Source organism: Centroberyx affinis, unplaced genomic scaffold (assembly GCF_046629955.1).
Source record: "Centroberyx affinis isolate AG114_WGS23_722 - 3 ecotype Tasmania unplaced genomic scaffold, CSIRO-AGI_Caff_v1 ptg004114l_1, whole genome shotgun sequence".
Classification (NCBI taxonomy): Eukaryota; Metazoa; Chordata; class Actinopteri; order Beryciformes; family Berycidae; genus Centroberyx; species Centroberyx affinis.
Window position 1 is genome coordinate 342,501 of NW_027281890.1, and position 22,185 is coordinate 364,685.

General features: G+C 45.4%; 1 protein-coding gene across 2 annotated transcripts in view; it reads right to left on the reverse strand.

The window, feature by feature from the left end:
- Nucleotides 1-22,185, reverse strand: part of LOC139663746 (cyclin-dependent kinase 17-like) — a 37,152-nt gene that overhangs the window by 13,109 nt on the left and 1,858 nt on the right. The window contains exons 2-5 of one of the 2 annotated variants that reach the window (XM_071542472.1): nucleotides 18,203-18,361; nucleotides 14,975-15,139; nucleotides 5,791-5,924; nucleotides 2,130-2,255 (exon numbers count right to left, since the gene is read on the reverse strand). In XM_071542472.1, coding sequence (XP_071398573.1) covers nucleotides 2,130-2,255; nucleotides 5,791-5,924; nucleotides 14,975-15,139; nucleotides 18,203-18,332 — 555 coding nt within the window. In that variant the 5' untranslated portion in view covers nucleotides 18,333-18,361. The remainder of the gene's footprint in view (nucleotides 1-2,129; nucleotides 2,256-5,790; nucleotides 5,925-14,974; nucleotides 15,140-18,202; nucleotides 18,362-22,185) is intronic. The other variant, XM_071542473.1, reaches the window with a different exon arrangement.

The following is a 22,185-nucleotide window of genomic DNA, read 5'->3' on the forward strand; positions in this document are numbered from 1 at the left end:
CTCCCGTCATCCCTCTCTCTCTTTCTCTCTGCCAGGTGTCTTTTAGGTGTCCCGGGGTGTAATTCCAGTCAGGAGAGGCACTGCGGAGCGGCCTGACACTGCTGCTGAATTATAGATATCTATTACATCACACATGCAACAACCCCAACACACATGACCGCACACGTGTGCACAGACACAAACGTGTAGAAAATATGTCTTGCCACTCATTTACATCGTAAAGACACAAACATCTACAGTCTAACCGCCTCCTCTTATCCAACCTTCCACCATAAAAACAGCGCATCTCCTCGCCTGCAAACCTCTCTTCAAAGATTCTCTCCTTTCATCTCTGTGAGTCTCCTGCAGGAAAGCTGCGTCATTAAATCACTTCAAGCAGAGAGCGGGAGGCAGTGCACTGGCCCTGTTCAATAACTACAGAAAAAAGGTTTGAGAGAGTGCAAATTCTCTATGGTTTCCAATAGTATTTCTGATGCTTTGGTAATATTCCAAGTAACATTCATATCAATAAAGCATACTGAACTGAATTTAAAAAAAGAGCAAACATGCAAGACTGAGAAAGAGGATGAGCAAAACAGAGAGCAGAGTGTTCTCATTTCATTAATTTCCTGCATGAAACACTCATGAAGTGCAGATGAAGGAAAACAATAGCCGTGAGTGAGTGAGTGACGGAAGAAATAAACGAGTAATGTGGAAAAAAGCGTGACTAATATATAACACTGAGTGGAAGAGTAGGAGTGCTTCAAGAGCAACACAAAGGGGGATCGAATGGATAATAAAGGGATATGCTGCATATTCATGAATATCTGCCTACTTCTCGCCCTCATCCTGCATCCAACACCATCCCCCCTCTCTTTCTCCACCCCCAGATTCATACCCATAATGCTCTTGGCCTGGATACATAATACAGAATGCATCACCCCCCTACTGAGCCATTGTGAGCTCTATAGCATAACTCAGTATGTGTTTAAGCCCTGTGTTTGTGTGTGTGTGCAGTATGTGCGCGTACACACACAAACACACACACAAGACACACACACATACCGCACATAATAGCCTTAGTCAACCATTTCAGTCATGCACAATGGCATTGTAGGTTCATATTACTTTCATTAAAACACAAAGCGGCATAAAAAGAGCAGCACACACCCAGATGAACTCACAAAATTACACATACAGAGGCTGAATGGGGACCTACACATCACCAAACAGCTAACCAGTGCTTAATTTGTAAATGATCAGGTACCAGAACACCAAGGGGTCGGTGTTCCCGTGAGTAGGTCTGGAGGGAAAAGGGTCCGGAACATATCAAGACAACAAGTGCATTGGAGGCACGGTGGTGCTCAGTGCAGCCATACAGCTTACTGTTGACCTAACAGCCTAAACATTACTAAATGACCGACTATATGACCTTAGAACTCCGACTACTGGGGACCTATAACAATATTTGATTATTGCATAGGCTACATAATGCTCATTTTTACAAACCTGCCCTTCAAGTAGTAGACTAAAGATATAACTGCACTGTGCACAACATAAAAATGCCCACATAGGCTACTATGAGACATCCTAATCATACATAAAGGAATTCTGCAATGGCTTCAACCATTTACCAGAGAAATTCTGGTTAACAAACAAAAAAAAATCATGCTTACCTTGTCTAATTTTCCAAAATAGTCCACACAGCGGGCATACGGACAGCAAATTCATTTTAGCCATTACGCTGTCTGAAGTTTACCATAACACACTCTGCAGAGCAGCTCACTCGTGTGTGAAGTGATTACTATGCGCTTGTTGTTACTTTCTAATAGGGTAATCACCTGTCTTCATATGGAAATGAGACAGGTTTTTGGAAGGGAGGGAAAAGGAAAGAAGAGTCAACTATTGGGAGTATTACATGGCAGACTAAAAAAAAAAAAAAAAAAAAATACGTTTCATGCCACCAGGTGCCAGGTCTCTGCAAATAAGTACCGGAATGCAGGTAGTCCAAAACCGCAAGGTGCCGGATCCTGTTCCAGCAGGCACAAATTAAGCACTGCAGCTGACTAAAACTAGTTTGAGCTGCTTCACTCAATCACACACACACACACACAGAGAAAAACACATATATGCATATACAGAGTACTGACCAATGAAGCGCGTCGTAGCCTGCGGCTCATGGGTTTGTCGAAAGGGGGGCTGTTCATGGCAAACTTCTCCAAGTAGCCCTCCGGTAGCCTGATATCAGCTGGGAGAGACAGACGTTTGTTTATGTCCTGAAACAGAGACAGAGAGGGAAGAGAAAGGGAGAGAGAAAGAGGTTTATGATTATTTCAATATGTTAATAGTGGATTTTGTTTTATTTTTTTCTGTCTGAAGCCAGTAACCCTAAAGGGGTGGAGTGATGGGGGGGGGGGGGGGGGGGGGGGGGCATTCTGGTGAGCATATTTGATGTTTATTGCACTTTTGTGGGTACAGTGGTGAGGAGGATGTCAAACTATTTCCATCATATGACGTTTATTGTACTCTCATCTTTCTGCCCTGTAATTTTGAAAACCAATAAAAAATATATTGAAGGATGGCAACACCGCACGTTTTCTGAAGTTTGGGTTTCAGGAGTTGCTACCTCAAAATTACATCACGAATCCTAGCAGAGTTATTTTGAAAACTACAACTGTCTCTGTTGGCTGCATGCCTCCTGCTCAGGGGCTGTTTTGTTATGCAGGTGCAGAAAAAATGCTAACGTTAGCATATTAGCCAGTTAGCTAGTGAACTCTGCTTATTTCCAAAAGCTAATTATGGCTGCAGAGAGGAATGCCACTGTCGAAATTGTGATAGACGACAACGTTTTCAACCACATTTTATCAGAGTCCACACTTCAGCTATACTTGTATGAACCACGACCTGCACTGCTAAGTAGATTTTGCAAAAGAGCCCGTACAGCTCCCCTGGGGGAAGAATTGCTGGGACGGACGGAGGGGCTAGAGAGGCTCGAGCTAACAGTGACTGGTGGTGTATGTGTGGATATATTGCACCGCCATGTCCAGAGATTAAGAGTATATACCGCAACAAATGCAACTGTGCAGTTTTTGCTTGAATCAATGGCTGACACTGAGAAACAACGATCATTATGTGTCACTCAGCATCAAAGTTTCGATGCACACATGGAAAGCATCTTAGAAACATTCCTCTGCCCAACCAACAGGATAAACTGAAAATGTCCAAGAGGGCAAATTACTAACAAGGAAGTCCCTTCAACAGGCTAAGAGTAGGTTCTGCTTAGGTTTAAGTATATAAAGTTATTGAGGAATAGAGTTTACCTATCTTTTTAGGCTGAATAAATCTTTATGAGGTAAATTTATAGTAAGTACACACATTAAGTAGAATCGAAGTGATGTGAGTTATATGAGTATAGTCTTTTATTGCTTCTTATTCTGAAAATATAATTGATTTTTGTTTATATTGGTGGTTGTTTGCCTTATGATGATCACTGACTGGACGTTATTGTTTATTTATCCACCGTTTCATTTACCACATCACTGTTTACAATTTAGGCCAATTTGCTGTTTCAGGGACAATACTGTGATAAAAAAAAAATAAAAAAAAACTTATTTGGATGTAAAAGATTAGTAATACTGTATGAACACACAAAGTATGTAATTCACTGTCAACAAAGCAGATCCAGAAAGTGCTTCTTGATTCTTGTGCCTTGATTGGTCTTTTGATAATGTTTTTCACATATTTTCTGTCCAAATATGTGAAATCTGATTCAGCATTGTTATTCCTTTGTTATATAAATGTTTTGTCCTATGTTTAACACTGACTAAACTACATTTCCCACAATGCATCACTCCTATATGCCACTACCAGTGGGACACGGCTACAGGCAAGGTGCCAATCACACACTGTTTCCATGGCAGCCGCGGCTGGCTGGCCCAGTCCCAATATCCCCACAGGATGTGTCCTCGATGTATGTGTGTGTGTGTGTGTTTACATGCAAACATGTGTGGGAGGGCAGAAAGTGTGTGTTTATGTGAAGATGAAAGGCATAGGGATTTTACGCCTCTAATGGTTTTATCTGAGCTCACAGGCTAACATAAGAACATCACATACGAGGCGTCACCCTAAGGATAGTGACACACTCCACAGTCGCGAAAAACATGCTGAAAACGAACACACACGCTCTGCGTTCTGCATAAACATACATTATGAAAAACAACACACACACACAAAGACACACAGACATGACCTACGGACAATGACCTGAGTAATTTGGCACATTTGTAAGCTACATTAAACGTCTGAATCATGGGTGAATGGGTGGATATACAGGCAAAGCATGCACACAAGAGAAACACAATGCAAGTTTAATACACTAATATATAAAAAAAAAACATGTTATTTTCTTCATAATTCATGCAATTCATAATGGCAATGGCTGGAATATAGAGGTCTAATGACAAAGACAACAGATCTCCATACATGTGCACTATCCATACTCCATTTACTCTATTTCAATAGGGCAACAATAGACAAAGTTCACATAGAAAGACACTGAGACACACGTCTGCCTATTCATTGTGGCATAGACTAAATAAATGCCCACACACAAGCACACACACCCCCCACCCCCCACCCCCACAGACACACACACGTGTCCCCCTACTCACAATGCAGAACAGCTCTAGTAGGTCCCTCATTGTCCTCCTTAAACGTATCTTTTTACACATTCACACACATGCACTTTCCACGATGCATCTCTCTGACCTGGCACATGACTGCACACACACTGACAGAGAGAGAGAGAGAGAGCGAGAGAGAGAGAGAGAGAGAGAGAAAGAGAGAGAGGCTGGCACCATGGTAGAGTGCCAACCACACACTCGGAGGAGGAGGAAGAGGAGGAGGAGGAGGAGGAGGAGGGGAAAAGCGGGAGGAGAGGAGAGAGGGATGGACAGATTCCTGAGGGGAGAAAGGCAGATGGGGGGAAGGGGGTGAATGGAGAGGAATGGCTGAGAGGAAACATTGTTTTTCCATCCTCCCCCACCATTATTCTCTCCTCCTGTTTTCTCCTCCTCTATCTCTCTCCCTCTCCTCCCTCGTCTTTCTTATCATCTCCTGAGCCTAATTCCTCTGGATTTCCTCTTCCGTCGTTATACCAATAATTATCCCTACTTCCATAATTACTCTCTCACTCTAGCACTTTCCTCTCCACCACCGTCCCTCCCTCTCTCTCACTCTCTCTCTCTCTCTCTCACTCCCTCTCTCTCTCTCTGTGGTAAACATGGTCTAAATTAGTCCGTTCCAGTGTTCACAGCAGTCATAGGCAGCAGCCTGTGTGTCCAGAGGCATTTCCCGTAATACTGCTGTGCTCATCACTCTGCAGCTCCTTCACACGCACACACACACACACTTACATACACACACACACTCTCTGACCCACACAGGCACACACAGACACATGGGCACATACACGTTGATGCGGCAAAACAAAGAACAAAAATGCCCAACACCACACAAACTCTTAAGTAGCTACACATTAAAAAAAGACTCTGCCTGTTCCCAGATTATACAGGTGAACTTACTCACACATACTGTAGACAAGCAATTTGTGTTAAACATACTGCAAACATGCAAAACCCAGGAGTAATAATGTGAGATGTGTGCTGAACCTCAATGAATAATGTTGTGTCCAGGTGTGCTTTGCTCTGGTTATATGTATGAGTATTTCTGGTGTAAGAGCAGGTGTGTGTGTGTGTGTGTGTGTGTGTGTGTGTGTGTGTGTGTAGCAGGTGTGTGTCTGGTTTCCAGTACCTCGTTGGAGATGCGTCGGTGGTGATTGTTCCTCATACGGACCCTGACTGGACTCTGGACCTCATCAGAGGACGTCCCGGACGCCTGGTCACTCTCCCCATCTGAACCCATCTTCACATTCTCATGGACGATACCTGCAACACACACACACACACACACACACACACACACACACGACAGAATAATATTGTCAGGGATTGCACTCTGTGACGTTGTGCTGGCAAAGGAACCAGACCCAAGCTGAATATTTCACAATCATGTACGCTTAAAAGGATTTTCTACTTCTAGCACAACTTAGTTCCTTTTATGTGGCAATGTCTCTCTCTCCCTCCCTCTCTCTCTCTCTCTCCCTCCCTCAGCTACCAACGAAGCCATGTGCCTATCAGTCAGAGGACGCAACCTTTTGCCTTTCTTAGATTTCATTCACCCCTCTGTCCAAGGCATGGTAGGGTCCCAATCCCCAGATGATGGATTGTACCACCAGCCTCGCAGGGGTGTCAGCCAAGTGTGTGTAAAATGCCACCGGTAAGATGAGGAGGTCAGAGATCGATATTCCCCTGCATGCGATGTAAGCTCTCCCGTGTCTGCCTGCTGCCCCCTCCCTCCTATCCCCCCAGAATCCATCTGATTAATGAGTCACGGTGCAGTAGACAGGACTGCCTGCTTCAGCTGTGTGTGTATGTGTGTGTGTGTGTGTGTGTTGTGTGTGTGTGTGTGTGTGTGGAGGGGGAAGGGTGAAAGGTTCTCCATCGGTTTTCTTCCAGAGCACGGCGTCTGAGATAGCTCTCAAGACTAGGTCATTTACAGCACAGACAGTGTGTGTGTGTGTGTGTGCAGGTGCGTTTGTGTGTGTGTGTCTTTGTGTTGGTGCCTCGTGGGATGTGTGAGGTATTGAGAGATATTGAATCAGTGTCTGTGTGTAGAAAGTAGACCGAACACTAGGAATGTTGAAACCCAGTTCTGTTGACACTAGCAACACCTTCCCTTCCCTACTGTTTCCATTTTAAACACATCCACTATGGACAGAGGAGAGGGAGGAAGAGAGGATAGGGGATGGGGGGGGGTTTGGTGGGAAGAAGTGACGAAGTAGAAAGAAAAATAAGCCCCCTGAGTGACTGTGACACCTCAGCCGTGCCAGGAATCGTGGGATAGAGAGATGGAGGACCGGATAGGTGAGGCTATTTATTATAGCGCACTGTCTGTCAGCTGTGGAGTAGGGCAACACCACCTGAGGCTGATTCTAGGTCATTTGTGTGCGTCTCCTTCATGTAGTCAAGGTTAGGATTTGAGAAAGGCAAGCTGGTCTGAGGACTGTGCCTTCGGGCTAAAAAATGGAGATGGAATATGGACTGAATGAGCATTTTTAGGCTACCTGTGTGTATCAACACAAAAAAAGCTAGCATTAAAACCAGCTGCACTAGGTTCTCCTATACAGCTTTGGCTGAGCACCAACTTCCAAACAAAATCCATGAAAATCATCGGAATGATGGCTCTCCAAAAGACCTTTAATTATTTATTTTAGAGCTTCACCATTCGCAAGTTTTTCATGGATTTTTTTTTTGAAAAGTCAACATTTGTATTGTGTTACATCTGTGAATACACAGGCCATCCGTATGAACATTCAACTACCTGTGTAGATCCCAGCTGCTAATATCAGCCTACATCTGTCTGTTGGTTTCACTATCTGTTGACATAAGCAGCATATGCTCATTAGCAAAACACAACACAAACACAAACCATCTGTATAAATCCTTATTGAACCATTTCATAGCCATGTCAATTTCTAAGCCACGGAAGTGGAAATACTGCCTCTAGCCTAAAACCAAGATCCAGATCCAGACACAGGGATACGGGTATGTATATAGAATACCTTGGTTAGAAAACTGAGCAGTCAGTAGTCATATCAGGAATCAACCCCCACAACCCTGATGTTGAAACATTAAACTCAAGGTAACTGACACCAGGGTGAGGGAAATTGATCCAGTATATCTACATACTGACAGACACGCACGCATGCCCACATGCACACACACTACCTCTCTCCTTACCCTCCACAACCCCCACACACACACACACACGACGAGTGAGTAACCAGTACTGCTATTATGTCACAGGCCTTTCCTGCTGTCGGAGAGGTCGTGATCCTGTCTGTTTCTGTAAACAGGCAGGCAGCGGGAGGTGGATCAGACCAGAAGACTGACCTTATACCCCAAATAAGCCAACACACGAACCCACCCACAAGTACTTCTCAAACACACAAAACATTCCTTCCCACTCTCCTGCTGGTTCTTTCTGCTCCATTTCTACAGCAGACGAAGAGCAGACAGTAAATGTCATGAGCTGCCATCGCCTCCCCGTGTGGAGCCAGGCTGGCCTAGTTAGGGTTGCTGACTCCCTGCTAGCACGTCTGGAAGAGTGAGTGGGCTGCTTTTAGGACTATCCTCACCTCACCCCACTCTGCATCTACTCCTCTTGGCTGGAAAAATCCATTTTAGGCACATGGTGGCAGCGCCTCAGAAAATGATTGAAAAGCCATTGGTAAGGATGGTCAAAGGAGTTCAGTAAGTGTAAGACTCATTCTAACAACCGTTCACAGAGTAATGGAAATCTTTTTGTCACAGACCCGTACCCCTGCCGAGTCACAAATCAAGAGTTCAGTGACTTGCCAAAGGGTGCTATGGTAGGATTAACGGGCACTGTCCATGTCCTGAATACATGTAAACTCTCTTTTAGCTTCTAGGCCAGGAGTTCTCAAACATTTTTCAAACAGGACCCCGAAGCAGATACCCATGCCACAATTTGGGCCAATGAACTCTGTGTGTTAGACCATCTATAGCACAGGACAGCATATTACTGTCTGAAGTGAGGAGTGAGCAGTGGGCAAAGTGACATCTATCTTCAGACAGCCTATTGTCTGCATACATTGTCATTGTGCTGACGAGTAACATTGAAAACATTGAAATTTAACAATTCTTCACTTCTCTAGGAAGCCCATGAGACCCCTGGGGCCCCCGAACCCCAGATTGAGAACTCCACTGCCCTCGGCCAACCTGCTGAATCTCTAATCTCTAGACCAGCCACATAAAGGACTCTGCAAATAGTGTTTTGAAATTAATTAGTTTAAGACGTTCAAAGTTGTAGGATCAGCAGTTTCTGAGCGAGAGCTACTTAGCATAAATCCATGTCTTTTTATCTAATAAAACCTCGGGACATATGTTTGATCTTAATTTCATATCCTACAGAATGAGATCATACAGATAGAGATACAGACCCCTCGCATATGTTAACACAGTGTTAACAGAATAAAACTATTCATAACCTATATAAAGCTCAAAAACATTGTGCTACATCTTTTGGACAACACATATACACATGTAACCTGTAGCAGATTTGGAAGTTAAATCCAAACTGACTTATAGCAGACTTAAGAATTGCTTGTCATCTCCAAGGTAATGCAGAAATATCATCTGAATAATACAGTCTTGGAACTTGAATTGAATCTGAGGAGAGAGAGGATGGATATGAAGATGAACATGACAATGGCAACGGGTTAGACTCACCAATACGATTGCCAGGAGGACGGCAGGTGTCCAGCATTCGAAGCATGCGGAAAGGTGAAAGCCTCTGTGGGGTGTCTCTCTCTCCCATCCTCATCCCCTCTGCCATTCTAGCCTCCCCCATCCTAGAGTCCCCCATCCTGGGGGCACGAGTGGCGTACCCTTGGGAGTTACCGGACATATCCATTGTCCCAGAAAATTCAAAGCACTACAGAGCAAAAGTGCATCTAAAACAGAAACAAAAATCCCAGAAAAAGTCCTTTTCAGGGAGTTGAGACAGATTCAGTCCGGCCCCAGTGTTCAGTCAACAGGTCTGGGTGGGACTTCAGGAGGTGTTCCTGGTCAAGGCTGAAAGCTTTCTGGGATAAAGCCAATCGTCAGCCTGCCTCTGTTCCTCCAGAAGTGCCCCATGCAGTAGAGAGCAGGTCTTACATCGGGAGGAGAGTGCAGACTGCACAGGCACACTAATCAGAGTGCAACAACTCCCTCGGCTACTACTCCACTTTAACTCTCTCTCTCTTCGCTCTCCTGTAGACACTCCCTCTCTCCACCTCTCCTTCTCTCTCTCTCTCTCTCTCTCTCTCTCTCTCTCTTCCTCTTTCTCGCTGCAGTCACACTCTGCTTGCTGACTAAGGAAGGTCAAACACAGTGCAGGTAGGCACAATGCTGCAGAGACGGAGCAACACACGCAGGCTGAAAACTGTTACACCCCGTCATCTCAAAATAACAGGTGTTCTGTCTCTATCTGTATGATTCACGCACAAGCACACACACATACAGACACAAACTTACAGCTACTTCTGGGTAGAAAAAACACTTCTGTCTGTCTGGTGTTCAGCTATCTATCTGACCTCTTTGGCTCCCAGCTCTCGCCTTCACACTCTCTCCTATGTTCCTTTTTTTTAATCTTTTTCAATCCTGTGCTCCCTTCCTTTTCTTGATGTCTTTCTCCCTCTCTCTGTCAGATCTCTCCCCTTTGTCCTCCCTGTTCATCCACTGTTATTCAGCATGCCACTCTATTCAGACCATTGTGCCGCTCTCTCTCTCTCTCTCCTTCTCATGCTCTCCCTCTTTCCGCTCCCCTCTCCCGATTGCTCCCTCCCTATCATTGCTCTCACTGTTGTTCGTCCTCTTGCTCCCTCCCTCCACCTTCCTATTGCTCTCCTCCCTCTCATGTGATAACAATCTGTCTCTCCCCCTCTCCCTCTCCCTCTCTTTCTCTCTCCCTCTCTCTTCCTATCTCTGTCTGGGTCCAGAGACGGTGATGAATTCGCACTCGTCCTCTCTTTCTATCCAGCAGCCGATGACAACATTTTCTGCCCGATCGGCCTCCTTCTTCTCCTTCTCCGTCTCTATCTTGCTCTATCTCATTCGCCTTCTCTCTCCCTCCCTTGCTCTTCTCCCTCTTCACCACCCTCTGTTTCTGGCATCCTAGCTCTATCTTCCCTTCTCTCTCATCCCGTCCACCTTCCTCTTACTCCCCTCTTTCTCTCCCTCCATCCTTCGCAACACAGGCCATTATTCATACTCAGCACGTGCACACACACACACACACTCACACTCTCCCCTATACATACCATTACACACACGTGCATTCATACATGCAGTATACACCGCTCTTTCTGACACACCGGCAGAACACGCACATTACGAACAAACACATTCCTTCTACAATGCTCAAACCATTGTGATTCAGAGGGATATTTAAACAGAGGGATATTTAAACAAAGTGATATTTAAACAGAGGGATATTTAAACAGCTATTCCTCAGATGTGTTCATCTACCACAAGATAAAACCTCACCACTCCCTTCATGTCAATAATCAGGCTGTCAGTCAGGCCATAACTACCTGAACGAACACATGCAGGGAGGCACACACACCCTACATGTCAATAATCATCCAGTTAATTAGATAACTGCTTACTTACATACACACACACGCACGTGCACGCACCCGCAAACACACACTTGTCAATAATTGAGTTGTAAATTATGTAATGGTATACTCGGATTAGAGCAATCTACAGCTGGGCAAACATATATGTTGTGAACACACACACACACATACACTCATCTCAGTTAGTTAAAGGTATAGAGTAATGGGCCTATTACAGTGCATGGACAGACATGCGCTGACGTAGCAAGAGTGCTGCATCCTTGATCTTCAGGCTGTTTAAAAGGCTTTGAATGTGTCAAGCCAAGGACAAAAGCTGCTTCCTCCACCCATCCCTCCTTCCCCGTCTCCACGTCTCTTTATATTCAGAAGTGCAACTGTGTACGGCAGAGATTTCTCTCTCGCTCGGCTGCCACCTCCACACATCTTAGCACCCTCTTCAAGGTCCCATTCGCTGTCACTTTCTCTCTCCCGCCTTGTTTTGTATGTCTTCGTTTTCGCTTTTGCCATTCTTTCATTCATTTGCCATTTTCGCATTCTTCATTTCAGCTTCCCATGAAAATATTTTGTTTTCACCCCAAAATATCTTATTTTCACCTCCAACAAAATCAACAAGGTGCAAATAAGATCCCTGAGGAACACACACAAACACAGACACACACACACACAAACACACAGGGCTGGGAGGAGGGAAAACTTAGGCTCCAGTAATTACCTCTAAACCTTTTATCTGCATCTGAGGAATCTGATTATTCAATTACTGAGACCAGAGTGCCTGAGCTATAGGCTCCGTACCAGCGGCCCCCGTTGTTCCTTCTATCTCACTCTCTCTATCCTTTCCTATACAATATATATAGGTATGAAATCTCTTTTTAGCCTCTAGCATACGCCAGTATAACACTCTATATTCTGTCCCCGGCCAGCCAGCCGAGCATCCCAACACACATAAAAAGCTTACAAGACCAACTACATAAAAGGAGTCCACTCCATTGTTCTTGTTAAATCCGATCTGAGTGGGCGAGGAGGGTTAGGGTTCGTAAATGGATGGACGGGAGTGGAGGGAGAGCGGGAGAGGGGCTACAGCGATTAATGCAGCATTAATGCATTACATTAAATCCCTGGAACAAACAAGATCTCTCACAGTGTGCCTTAACCAGGGACAGATAGGGGTGGACTGAGAAGCATTCTCTCCTTTTGTTTTCGCTTTGTTCTAATTAAATCTGATGGTTAAATATAGTGTTTTAATGTATTCAGAGAGAGAGACAGAGAGAGAGAGAGAGAGGGAGAGAGAAAGAGACAGATACAAGGACAGATACAGAGACAGGGAGAGATGGGAGAAAAGACAGACAGGAGAGTTGTGTGACAGTATCAGAGATAGCAGCTTGCTGAAGGTTTTGGGAAGAGTAAGCTCCTTTCACCACAGTGCTTTTTCACAGAGAAACAGATAGGAGGGCCGACTAATCCTTAATAGTGTAACGACAGATAGAGAGACGGGCGGACAGAGAGAGAGAGAGAGAGAGAGAGAGAGTGGGAGAGAGAGAGAGAGATGAGGTAGCGGTGAGAGGCAGCTAGAGTGTGGTGCTAATCTTTCCATACTGTAAGTACAGTGTGATCTGAATGGGCGTTGGCCCAGTTAGCAACAGATGAATCACATTGCTGTAAAAAGCTCCGTCGCTTTGGCTGCGGGCCAAACACCTCTAACATACATACTGAACCCCGCAGCCAGACCCACTTACACAGATGAAAAGTGTATTTAATTTGAAACTCCTATAGAAAGAGAGAGCAAGGAGGAAAGAGAGAGGAGAGAGAGAGAGAGAGAGAGGAGAGAGAGAGACAGAGAGAGAGAGACAGAGACAGAGAGAGGGTAGGTAATCTCTTTAGTGCAGTAGGAAAGATAGATTGCATCATCATGTCGCTCCATTAAAGGGGGCGACGTGGTCTGACTGCTGAGTGGCACACAGTGAGTCAGCGCGACCGACCGGGGGCGCGCACACACTCACACACATGCACACACACTCACACACATGCACACACACTCACACACACACACACACACAGCATACCTCTTAACATTTCAAACAACGCCTTATCAGTGTTTTAATAATAGAATAGCCTCTGTTCTAGGGGCCACGTCAAGCTAAGTCCTTTTTAGGTTTTATTGGGCTCAGAGGCAGCTGTGGATTTCAGGAGAATAAAGTCTCTCACACCGGACCACCAGCTCCACTAGCCAACCTTTCACCACATTCCCAGTCTGTGGGTTTAGAGTGGCACTTTCACATATTTCTCCAGATTATTTCTTCTTAGAGTGGCACATTCACATATTTCTCCAGATTATTTCGTCTTAGAGTGGCACATTCACATATTTCTCCAGATTAATTCTTCATATTCTCTTGCTTTTCTCATCTGATTTATATTGCAAATAACTGTGTCTCAGTACGCTCTCCTACTGTTAGTTTGCGAGCCCTGCATACATGCTGTAGTTCATATATTTCATCCTTTTTATTCTTATAGTTCTAATGCGTTATCCTACTACTGCTGTACTACTTCTGCTGGTGCTGACCCCAATTTTCCCCATGGAGATCATTTTAGTTTGATCCTACCTATTCTTATCTTATTCCCTGCCTTTCAGGCAGCAGTGAACTGTAAGCTCCTGGTACAAGACTAGTTCTCTTGTTAGCCAGAGTTCAGTGGGTGGTAGGAATCTGGTTGTGGTCTATCCACAGCTCAGTCCTCCAAGGTGTCAGGGGATACAAAGCACAAAGCTAATACCTCTCCCGAAGGAGCCATTGTAAAACTAGCACTCTCCTATCATTCTCTGTCCGTCACTCCCTCCTTTCATCCATTCTTTTCATTTCTCCCTCTCTATCTCTCAGACGCCTGTAAATCAATCTTTCTCCCTTTCTAGGCTCCATTTCATTCTAACCCCATTTCCAATATCCTACTCTTCAGCTCCTCTCTTTCCCTCCATCCTTGACTTTCCCTCCCTCGCTCCGTTCCACTGCTCCCGAAATAAGCCTTTCTCCCACAGTGGGAAATGAGATTACTGGGATCTATATATCCACCGACCACATGCTCCATTACATAATGCAGACGGACAGAAGGAAAAAGTGATTGTGTGTGTGTGCGTGTGTGTGTGTGTGTGTGTCGGATTGAGGTCATTAGAGTTTTATCCATTCATAGTAAAGTCATAGTAAATGATGGGAGGATGGCCAAGTAGCAACAGTAAATATGATCTTACACTCACTGAAACCCGCACACATGCACGCACACACACACACGCGCACACACACCCTCCCTCCCCGTGTGGTAAACTACAATGACATCAGTGCATGACATCAGTGTGTGCGTGTGTGTGAGTTTTCCACCCACAGGTGGCAGTATCACTCAAGACTGACCTTCTGCTCTGGTGAAGCTTTCTCCAAGCAGCTATACAGACCCGCAGCTGAATAGTAAGCTATTCTTTACACGTGCGAGGATGAGGATACAGAAGAGCTTTCTCTACTGAATCTCTCTACTGACACACAGAAGAGGTGAAAATATGAATGTTATGACAACAGAGAGAATGAGAAAGAGCTATATAGGAAATGCTTGGAAATGCTGGAAACAGTGTGTGATGAGTTCTTTATGTGCCTTTGTGTATATGTGTGTCTGCACGCATGTCTGTCTTACTGCATGTGTATGTCTCTTTGCTTGTGTGTGTGTGTGTGTGTGTGTGTGTGTGTGTGTGTGTACCCAGGGATCCGGTCCTGTGCAGGCTGAGGTAGGCTCTGTCTCGCTCCAGCCCCCCACCAGGCTCTCTGCGCAGGGCGGTGCGGCCCAGCTGACCAGCGTACTGACGCAGGAAGGAGGGGGCGCTGTGGGAGGCGGGGGGGTGCGCGGCACACACCACCATGGGCTCTGAGACACACGAGGCAGACGGACAGCCGGGGACAGAGGGAGAGAAAGACAGAGGAGTGGAGAGAAAAGAGAGGAGGCACGAGGGAAAGACCAGAAGGACGGCGGGTTGACGTGAGAGCGGGGAGGGGAGAGAGCAGAAGGGGTCAGAGACAGAGAAAGAAAGCAAGACGAGGGTAAAGGAGAAGGAGGAAGAGCAGAGGAGAAGAAATGGAAGCAGGGAAATAGAGACAGAAAGATAGAAATTGTAGGAGGGGAAGGGGGAGAAAAGGAGACAGAGGAAAGGAGACGACACAAAGTCACAAAGAGACCAGACACAGAACGGTAGTAGAACACATAGGAACAGTACAATATGTAGTCGTAGTAGTAGTAGTAGTAGTAGTGTTAATGATGGAAAAAGGATGGAAATGCATACAGTGACAGTAGTCATGTCAGACAAGGAAACAGTTATGGCATACAGTGAGTACTGACAGTTGGTGAAAATAATAGAAAACGCCATAGCAAGTGTATGAGGCAACAGAGAGAAACAGATACTGAGTCACAGGCAGGGACAGAGGCTGACAAAGAGTGATGTTGAAGAGACTTAAAAAAAGAGATACGTGCGTATGGCAGAATTAATAGCAGACATACTGTAGGACACGGGACACACAGGTAAGGGAAGAACGGAAACACTGATGGAGGAGCCGGAGCAGATAACCAGCTAACCAAGTGGCTGCTGGGAATACTGTATGCGTTGCTGATGGACTTAGTTGGAGTTTTAGGATGATCATGATGGTTGTGTGAGACTGGTGGTGTTATAGAGGTTACAGAAAAATCAGGGATGGACAATTCATCTTGTGGGTATAAACCAGTGCTCCTCTGTCTTCTCTGAGGCTTTACACCTTCATCTAACCCTCACAAATGTGCATCAGTATGTGGAATACACTGTCAGCAAGCATAAGCTTTCTTCTCCTTCTTTGACATTAATTTGCGTTAATAAATCCCCTTCGCTGCATGTGTGTATATACGCCCACACATCTCACATCTCGTCTATTTGAAATAATCCCCAATTTCCTCCACATTGTACTGTAAATCCCAGTATGATCCCCAAACTTGGGGCTTAAATTTTCCCTCTGGCTCCCAGCTCAAATCCTTGCATGATTCCCTAACAGTCTCTCCTCCAGTAACACAGGTCTGAACTCTCTCGGAGCATGGTGAGAAAACAGATCCAAGGTCAGCGCCGGCTTCAATATGGCTTCTAATTAGCACCTCAACAAATGTGAGGAATATTTTCACCAGCCCCTCTCTCTCCGTCAGCACTTTCTTACACAAACTGACTTAGATACATAGAGGTGTAAGGGGAGCAGCAAGAGAGAAAAGATGAGATCGAAAGTACAGGATGTAGAGCAGTGGTTAAAGTTTAATATCTCTCTCCTCATCCTCTACATCACTTCCTCCATCTCACTCCCTCTCTCTCACTTTCTCCTTGCTCTCTGCTCTCTCTGGAAATGAACCAACATGACTCGAGCTATTAAAGAGCAAGGAGAGGAATGTAAAAATAGGAGGGAGAGATGGAGGGAGGGAAATTAAACAGGGGAAGAAGGAGATGTCGGGGCCTTGGAGCAGGGATAACAGCGAACAATCAGAACACTCCCTGCATCCAAACTGCAAAGCAGCCCGCATCTCCGGGCTAAGAAAAAAAAAACATAAGCACGGCTATATTTGAACACAGGGACTTTTCTTGTTTTTCTCACTTTCTCTCACTCTTTCCCTTTCTTTTTCTCTGAGACAGAAGCAGCTGATGAGGGAGAGGTAGCTTCCCTTGCTCCGTGTTCTGACCTGGTTTCTGTCTGAAACAAGGATAGGACACACACACACACCAAGACTGAAGGCACGCGCACACACTCAGGTGAAATGTCTCTCTGCGTTTTCCACAATGAGGACCTGCAGTCCTGCAAGATGCCCAGCAGATGGCACATAGAAGTCCTTAGAACGACATTGCTGCTTCCTCTAAAGGAATAGTCCCCCTTTGCTCATGTGAATACACAAAACAAACACTTTGTGAATTCACATACATTTCCCATATATTCCTCCTGTCACCTTCTCGCCAACTATCCACATGGCCTTCCAGCTGTGGATTAAGTCCTGTGCACAGTGAGGTGAGGGTGATGATGTTGATGAGGTGGAGATGATGAAGGTTAGGATGGCTCCAGTGAGTTGAATAGCTCACGTCAAGCTCTGTGTGTGTGTGTCTGTGTGTGTGTGTGTGTGTCTGTACCTGTGAGCGATGTTTGCGAGGCTGTGTAGGTCACACACACACGCATAGGAAATGCACTCACGAATGAAACACTTGCATCTAGGCACATACTAATAAATACATAAATTTGTGAAGCACTTGCACACTCACATAAATCTAAAATACTTGCATTAACATACATATTTATTCAGACTTCAGTATAAATGGAAGACATAAGCAGCTAAGGGCGCTGCAACGTGTCCTGCCATAATTTAGCATAACCTTCTCAAGTCTCCTGCAATGATCAATTGCAGCTGTTTGGACTCTCACCACCTACACCATCACTTGCAAACCATTCCATCACTTAGTGATTCTTCACATGTTGACGAAGCTCCCAATGAAGTCTTGAAGTCTTGAACTAATGGAGCACATGAAAAATTGCTATGTGATGACGTGGTTTGCATTCTACTGTGTGGTGAGACACACGTCTTAAAAGAGGTTGCAACAAACCGATCATTGTGCGAGACCCAAGAAGGATATGGATGTGACGCAATCACTGTTCACCATACTGCCAGCACATGATGTCCAGCCATCTTCTTTTTAACTTTTTCTTCTGTTTATACTGAAATGCCTTCTGGATTAACTGTGATATTTGCATAGACACATATGTATAGTATGTGTCAGTGTTTTAGTGTGCGTGATCATTTCACAAGCGTATGTATGTGTGTGTGTGAACAGCAAAGTTTGAATTAACTCTTACATGGCCTCTCATATATGTCTGCATGTATGTCTGCTGGTGTGCTTGTCCATATATGTGTGTATGGTGTGTGTATGTGTGTGTGCACACTCACCGTTGTCCCTGGCTGCAGATGGCTCGTCCAGAGCCATCTGTTCAGCCAGTTCGGACAGGGAGTCGTCGACGGGCCGAGCGCTGCGTAGAGACATGGACAGCCTCCGCTTGATTATCTTCATCCTGTCCATCTCAGCAGCACCGCCGGGGGCCCACAGGCCTGGGAGGGGAGGAAGAGGACAATCATCATCACCATCATCCCCATCATCACCATCATGTCCATTGTCATCATTCTCGCTGTAAACCGCAATATCCAGTTGCCCCATTAGTCTTCTGTATTTAGCATTTGTCTTCATTGTGCACTGAAACTACTGCAGTGCAGCCTCTCTGCATTTTTTACAGTTCTTTGGTCTCCCGATGATTGTGTTTGCTCACGCAGCGTGTGTTCTCATTGTTATGTATCCCAAGTGCAAACATTGCAGAACGAAAGACAGAGAGAGAGGGAGTGGGAGAGAGAGAGAGAAAGAGAGCAACAAACAAAAACATACAAAAAAAACATGGAAAAGGCTGACTGTGCAGCTCCCCAGAGGTTTCAGACAACGGCAGCCCTCCCAGATGAGCTGTGATTGACACACATTTCACTTGCTCCAACTGCTCCATCAGGTATCCCTATTGAACTCACAGCGTGTAAACTAGAGCATCCATCTAGTCTGATGGAAAAAATGACAGAAGGCAAGAAACTAATCAATACAGCACATGAATAAAGCTCTACATCAAGGCCTGTGCGCCATACATAACTGTTTTTATGGCTCAAACACACACTGACACCAGTGATCCAACAAACTTAAACTGGAGACCATATGACAACCAGGAAGCACTGATGGAAGGCTGCTCTCAATACATATGTTGTGACAGGAGAGAGGCATTCTGTGCTTACAACAAAATGGGTAAAAAAGCAATGCCCGAAAGTATTGTTTTTCCTACCAGCACTGCTATTTCTATTCACTACTGACCTGTGTATCTGTATTGAGTGTGAGCGTGTGTGTGTGTGTGTGTAGTCTACGCCTTTTCACATCACTGAGCTTCCAAAGTTATATATTGTGCAGAGAGTGCGCTTGAGAGATAGTACCTTTAAAATCTGGTTATGTGAGTGTATGTGTGTGTGTTTCTCACTGTATGTATGTGTGTTTGCATGTGTGTATTTATGTGTGTTGGAGTCGCTCGGTGCGGCCCGTTCCTCCTGGTTTGTTTCTGCACTCTGCTTTGCTGGCCTGGAGGTAGAGGCGGCCATGGCAGAGTATTTCTGTCTCCGTTCCACTTCCTGCTCAGGGCTCAGGGGCTGACATGCACAAGTGTATGCGCGCTCCCCACACACACACACATACACACACACACACACACACACACACACGGCACCCACTGCCTTTCTCTTTGTGTCCAACCTTGGAGGCTTCAACAAAAGCCATTCATCCTTTCAGTCTCTCAGTCTTTCAGGCCTATTAGAGACACCCAGATCTCTGAGGGAATTCAAATCCAGCTACTCCCACTCTGGACAACTGGCTTCTTTTACTAGGAGATGCGCTTAGGAAAGTATTCAGCACTAACAACATTGCGTCTGCCAATTTACATCAGCCTGGCTGGAAGCAGTTTGCACCTCAGCCAGAAGCATCGCTCTCTGAGACGATAAAAAAAAGTTGCAGAAGGGAGAAAAAGAGAGAAGGGGGGGGGGGATCTCGCTTTCATGTCAGATCATCCGTTACCCATGGATTATCAGCATGGAACCAATCTCCCTCCCCCCCTCATTTGCATGTTTTCCCAGACTTCATCAGGGAAGAAGCGCACTTGGACACAGAGATTGGGTTCTCCTCCTGCGACCTCGCTGTCATCCAGGAGTTTTCAGGAGTAAATGACTTACATTATGGGAGAGATACTGATAATATAATGTCCTGCTTATTAACCAGATAAACACATGCTGAAGTGACCGTCGACACACACACACACACACACACACACACACTCAGGAGCATTACACACACACATGCACACACACAAACACACACGGACTCACAATAATGACTAATTTCACAGTCTTCGTCTTATCTCTGTTGAATTAGCATGAACAGTAATGCAATGGGAATCTCATTACACAGCGGCTCTTAGGGGGAAAGACTTCAGGGTATCACTCTATATTACATACTTGAAATCCCCAATTTCTTAATACGTTGGTGATATAGGATATAGGCTGTCCCATATAGTAGATAGTTTTTTATGGAAGAATTAAAACCTATTTGTATGAGATACTTTCAGTAAGATACTTTTATGCCTAATATAACATGTGTATTTCTTTCTTTTTTTTATGGATTCATGGTTTAATACCAAGCACCTGGCCTACTTTCTCTAGTATAAGACATTTCCTGTGTAGTTATAGGATATCTGTGTTGGTCAAACTTTGGAAAAGACTTAGGAAGAAAGTAGGGCTATGAGTGTGTGTTGGATGTTGTGTCCTGTCTTGTGCAGATGGACGTGGCAGTGTGAAGAGAGCTTGGCAGAGGCATGTCAGTGAGTGGGATGAGACATGTGGCTCCGGGCTGCAGCATGTGCAGACCACGCTCACCAGACACCCGGCTAACCACCGCTCTGACACACAGCTCCTACAGAGCGGAGGGGCAGCCTCCACATCGTGAAGGCCGCTGTTTTAGTTGTGTTTCAAAGCGGTCTGTTGATGACTTCACTAGGCTTCTAACCAGCGCTGCGCAATAAAAAAAACATGAGAGAGAACGAGGGTTAATAGGGTGAGAGACATGAGAGAGAAAATGAAGGAGAGAGAGAGAGAGAAAGAAAGTGAGTCAGACATTCTCTCACCATGTATGATGTTATGTGTGTGTGGCTGAGTGGGTGTGTTAGCAAGGAGGTGAGGTGAGGAGCCTGGCACCGACACACCCCTGAGGAGGACAGAGGAGGGAACACAGAGTCTGATTTATTCAAGACACACACCGTTTGGGTTGCTAGGTTACAGGCCCAGGCTGGAACTGCAGTTTCTCTCTGTGTGAGGTGAAGAGAAGGAGAGAGAAGATGACGGAGAGAGGCTGAGAAAGCTGAAAATTTCACATCTCTCTATCTCCCCCGTCTGTCTCTCTCCACCCCCCCCCCACCCCCACCCCCACCCCCACCCCCACCCCCCCCATCCCACCTCCCTGTCTCTCTCACTCTCAAATTCAGCTGTAGAAACTTCATCCCACCAGTGCTTGGGATGCCACACAGCACTGCAGCATGCGATCCGTGCCAGGCCGGCTCTGGGATCCCTCTGCCAATTCCACCTCTTTAAGCAGCAACAGAATGAATGAACCCAAGGACCTGAGCCGGCAGTATCCCCACTCCATACACAAACACCAGCTGATTGCATATCAGACACAAACACACACGCATAATACACACACATACACACATTAATTTTTGTCAGAACAGAAGGGGAGAATCAGGCAGTTTGCCTGACCTAGATCTCATTTGGTTTCAGCCAGATACCATATTTCCTCATATATCTCTCTTTTCCCCTTTTTTTCTCACAAACAAACAAACAGTCTTCTACGCATCAGGGACACATGAATCATACGCGTGCATGCACACACATACAATGTGGCAGAGGGGAATGGGCACTCAATGCCACTGTGAGCGCTGCTTGGCGCAGGGGCCTGAGGATGCATGAGTAATGCACAAATCTGCCCGACTACAGAATCCTTCACACACACACACACACACACACACACACACAAACCGACAGATAACCCAATAAGTAGTCCATTCTCCTTATTAGCCCACTGGCTCCTCCTCAGCATCTTTTTCCTCACTTAACCCAAATCTCGAGAGCCAGATGAAGAGGGGGAATTAAGTGAGGGAAGGAGATAAAATGAATGAAGAAAGCAGAAGGACAAGACACAAAACATATAATCACAGAGAAAAAAAATAAAGTGATTTAAGGAAAGACTGCAAAAGACAAGGCAGACGGCCTGAGAATAGAAGCACACTTTCAGTCACAAGAGGAAGGAG